At 44.6% G+C, this 4,801-nt stretch overlaps 1 protein-coding gene across 1 annotated transcript; it reads right to left on the reverse strand.

Annotated features, from left to right (window-relative positions):
- Positions 1-789: 789 nt before the first annotated feature.
- lrrc4bb (leucine rich repeat containing 4Bb) lies at positions 790-3,140 on the reverse strand. The gene is made up of 2 exons (XM_008283326.1): positions 2,898-3,140; positions 790-2,784 (listed from the first exon to the last, which is right to left on the reverse strand). Exons 1-2 carry the CDS (start codon positions 3,138-3,140, stop codon positions 790-792), a joined length of 2,238 nt encoding a protein of 745 aa, XP_008281548.1.
- Positions 3,141-4,801: the final 1,661 nt, after the last annotated feature.

Here is a 4,801-nt window from a genome sequence, read left to right on the forward strand (position 1 = left end):
ATTCAAAGATTCACAATGAGTGTTGCAATTGAGCCCTTATGTTTCTGAGAAGTAGCCGAACTGAAAACGTATCATAACAAACCTCCACTATCACCGCCCCTGATTATTCACAAAGAAACAAACTATACCAGCTTATACATCCACCCCAAAATATGTCTGCATCGGAGTCTGCAATGATACATATTTAGATGAAAATATATTTATATAATTTGTGGATTTTTCACAGTAGTTTGTACTGCACTGTACCTTTTTGTCCATCTATTTATGCCTACATAATTTTCACCTTGAGGGAGTCTATTGAGTCACTTGAGAGAGAGTGTGGCTCATGTTTTTTGTGGAAGAAAAATGTCTCTTGGATTTTATTCTGCAATATCTCTGATCTTCAGTGTGGTAAGTGCTGTGCATGTCTTTCAACTCTGCTGGCCAACAACGATTTGGGGACTGATTACTCTGAAAGGCTAGTTTTTTTTTTCCTATGAGAACACAGCTTGTAGAAACTGCAAAAAACATTTGCTTTGGCACAGATTTACATTGTAGCAATGTCCATTCCTTGATCTCCATGGCCATGATCGTTACTACAAACACAAGTGGGCCATTGTGGTAATCCTTGGCTCAGTACACTGTCACAGATAAGTCTATGTGTTTGTGTATTGCCGTGTCAGTCTATCCTCTCTCCTGGTGTAATGTCAATGCACTCTAGTGTCTCATTCCGCACATAAACCCAACATCAATCCCCTCTCTGTCTTCGACTCTTGCTCACTCTCTCTCTATACTCTCACTTTTTTGTTTTTAGATCTGAGTCTCTTGGACGTTTTCCTTCGAACTCCCCTTGAACAGAAGAGGCTCCATTTGGGGATTCTGGTTTTGGCCCATGAAACCCTTGATCGATCCATGTAAGCCCATGGTAGGCATGGGGAGTGACATCGGCAGTGGTGGGGACATGGAACTGGGGTTGGTGTTGGTGCCATTGCCTGATGAAGAGAGCAAATTAGATGTAGAGATTGGGACTGAGGTACAGGAGATGGGGATATCCAGGCCTTGCTGATTCTTGCTGTTGAGGATCCCTCCTGGTCCCATCCCTTCGGTGCCAATACTAAGACCCATCACGTTGTTGTTGAAATGATGTGTCTTGTAGTAATGGTTAAGAGTATCTGTACGGCCAATGTTGGGCAGGTTGACTATTTCTGGATGATGTATCCTTAGGGTTCCTTCTCCACCAGTGCCAGAATTCATTGTTGAACCACCTGAGATGCCACTTCCTGCCCCGGCTCCGATCTCATCTTCTACGTTGACAATTTCAATGGCTCTGGCTGGGCCGTGGTGCTTGTGTAGCTGGTGCTGCTTACGGAGTTTATAGAAGACCACCAACATTACAGCTGCCATAAAAGTAATGGCTACAAAGCAACCAATGATGATCTTAGTTGTTTTCATTACATCATCCAAGCCTGGAATGTTAGTTACATCTATTATGGACACAGTCACTGCATTTTCAGTGGCTTTGTTGGCTCTTGGGGACAGCGAGGACAGAGAAGAGAGAGAAGGCGATATAGTGATGCCAGGTCGTCCATCTAACCCTCTTTGAACAGTAGGATTAGGGAAATCTATGAAGGTCTCATTTATATACTGTCTTGCAGAGTTCTCCTCCTCTCCTCTTACTGTCTCTACTGTTTCCACAGTGACAGTGGTAAAATAGCTGTAGCTGTTGCTGGGGTCTGAAGCAGACACATTGAGCACGGCGGTTGCGGTGGTGTTTCCAGCAGAGTTGGTTACCATGCAAGTATACTGCCCAGTGTCTTGCACGGTCACATTTGTGAAGTTCAGCGTTCCGTCGTGGAGCACTGAGATCCTAACTCGGTACGATCCATGGGTCATCAGAGTGCCATTCGGAGTGAACCAGTTCACAGAGGTCATTGAGGTTCCAGTACGACATTTCAGCTCAGCAGCCATTCCTTCAGTGACATTGAGGTCAGTGGGGGGCTCAACAATCACTGGGGCATAGCAGGTAAAGTGGCTCTGGTCTAGCTCCCCAATGTACTTTCCCTTTAGACCTGGAGGCGCATGGCAGCGAGCGCAACATGTGGTATTGCTGGGGACTGTTTCTTTCAGCCACCAGCTGAGCCACAGAACATCACAGTTGCACACCCAAGGATTGTGGTTGAGATGTACCCTCTCCAGCTGGTGCAAAGGCGTGAAGAGGTCATGGGGCAGGGAATGAAGGGAATTGTGGGAGAGGTTGAGCTCCTCCAAGTTTTTGAGGTCGTCAAAAGCATTGCGTTCAATGACTGACACTCTGGAGTGCATTAACCACAGCTTGCGAAGTGACACCAGACCCTGGAAGGATCCAGGCCGGACTATCCCCAGCTGGTTCCCCGACAGCTCCAACTCCTCTAGTCGCACTAGCGGGGTGAGGTTAGGGATGTCCTTCAAACCACACATGCCAAGATTCAAGAAGCGCAAGTTTACCAGACCTTCGAAGGCAGCCTCTGAGATGAAATCCAGCTTCCTGAGTTCCCCGAGATCGAGACGCCGCAAGGAGGGAACACGGTGAAAGGCAAACGCCGGCAGCGTCTCGATGGGGTTGTTTCGTAGCCATAGTTCCCTTAGCTTGCTGAGGTACTCAAAGGCTTGGGATGGTACCACTGTGAGACGGTTGTCAAAAAGCTCCAATGTATTGAGGTTGGGAAGACCATTAAAAGCTCCCACCTCAATCTGCCGGATGTGGTTCTTGGAGAGCTGGAGGATTTCCAAATGTCGCAGATGCTTAAATGTGTCAGACTTGATCACCTGGTGTGGAGACAAAAACATGGAGGCACATTGTAGCAACATGTGAGTTGATGCCATCAAAATAAATTCTCAGTCCCAATGAATGATGTGTTTGTAGATGAAACCATATTTACCTGAATAGAGTTCTCTTGTAGATTGAGGTATCTTGTGTTCTCTGAAATACTGTCTGGGATTTGATCTAGAGTCTTCCTCGTACAGATGACACGGCTCGCCTGATTGGAGCAGGTACAGGGGGTGGGACAGGGGGGTGCTGCCTCTGTCAGCTGAGGTCCATGGTTGTGAAACCACAACAGAAGCTGGACCAACCAGAGGAGGGGGAAAGGGGTACAGGGGCTGGTCACCATGACAACACGCATGGCAACTGAGTCATGACCCACCCCTATTGCTATGATGTTGATAAGTTACCTCCAGCCAAGGGAATTTAAGTGCTTATCTTGATGTTCATATTTAATGCTCTTTTTCTGTTTTTCTCCTTCTAGCACTCACTTTAAAAATTTAAAAAAGAGAAAACTGTAATGTTATATTAAAGACTCTATTTATCATTAATAGATTCCTATTTTACTTTGCTCATGCTTCCTTGACTTTCGCACACCTTGATATTTTTTCAACGTGTCATTTTAGGGAACCCTGTGCATTTGTTCCCATGACAATTTTTTTAAAGAGGAGGAATCAAATTTAGGGGAGGGCTGGCTTGTGAAAGTGTTGTCGCTGTGGAGGCTGTTGCGTCTCACTGTAGGGGGAGAGAGAGAAAAGAAGAGAGAGGAAGGAGGTCAAGTAAGTGCACAGTGCAGTAGCTTTAAGATATTAGCCTAGCACACACATGCAAATATTCAAAGGATTAAATTTAAATCTCAAAATATTACAATGTCCTGAGTGCATAATGGGCTGAGTCTGACGTTCCTTTCTGAAGAAACGTGTCCCAAATTGTGGCCTGTATTATAACGGGTGAGTCAGCTGCCATTTTCTTCATAGGTTCAAGTTAACATCGGGGTCATGGTCTGAAATGGCCACAAAATTGTGAAACCTCAAGCTGGGTCACAAGTGCTGCAGTGGACCCTTTAGAATGACACTCTCATTATCTGCTTTAAGACACTGGCACGCTTCTGGTGAAATACATAGTGACAGAGGAAGAATCTCGCATTTTAAAGAACGCAAAGTTGCTGGACGCATTCGTGTCTGCTGGTGGAATTCATCGGGACCTAAGGTTAATGCAGAGATTCGTGCAATCCATCACGAGGCAGCAGCACAGCATTGCAAATGAGACAACAAATGATGCCTGCATGCAGTAATTTAGCAATTAAGATATGAAGGAATGATTATTGACTCCTGACATTTTACTGCAATGCACATGCTGGGTACAATATGCAACGCTCAATCAGACAAGATCCCCAACCACTGAAGTTGATGAACCAGACATGAAAATGACAACTAGATTGTGAACAAAGAAAAAAAAAAAGATGGCACAAGAAAACACTTTCATGTTTTTTTAATACATAAATGTGTATTATGCCTTGTTTTGGGGAAGCGAGTGCCATACACATCCTGAAACAGAAATGGCTGCAAGCATCAGCAGACTCACTAAATTTAGAAATGCTCTGGCTTTTTCCCTTATAATGATTAGAAAGTCTTCATTGTTTTCTCAAGCACATTATGCTTGGCGGTATGACGGCAGTAGTCACAAGCCTGTGATGTCTGTTGATAACAAATAAGGAGATCCTCGTTTCCTGTCACATATATACGACGATAATCTTACTATTATCTCTATTCTATCTAAAATCACTTAAATACATTTTGCAAGTATTTTCTAGTCTCTAATGTCTCGATAAACAGGAGTTGTTGTTTTTTTTTTCAGAAAAAAAAGGCTGCATGGCAGTCCTTAGCATCTCCTCTCCTATGCGGCGACGATGCATGCGCTCCTAGAAACACGGTTGCTGTGGCAACCTGCTCACTCACCATCTTGTGTTTTTACTGTCCAGTGCCCTATTCCACATTACTGTGTTTAGCTGAGCTTGATGAA

Source organism: Stegastes partitus, unplaced genomic scaffold, assembly GCF_000690725.1.
Source record: "Stegastes partitus isolate 25-593 unplaced genomic scaffold, Stegastes_partitus-1.0.2 Scaffold306, whole genome shotgun sequence".
Taxonomy (NCBI): domain Eukaryota; kingdom Metazoa; phylum Chordata; class Actinopteri; family Pomacentridae; genus Stegastes; species Stegastes partitus.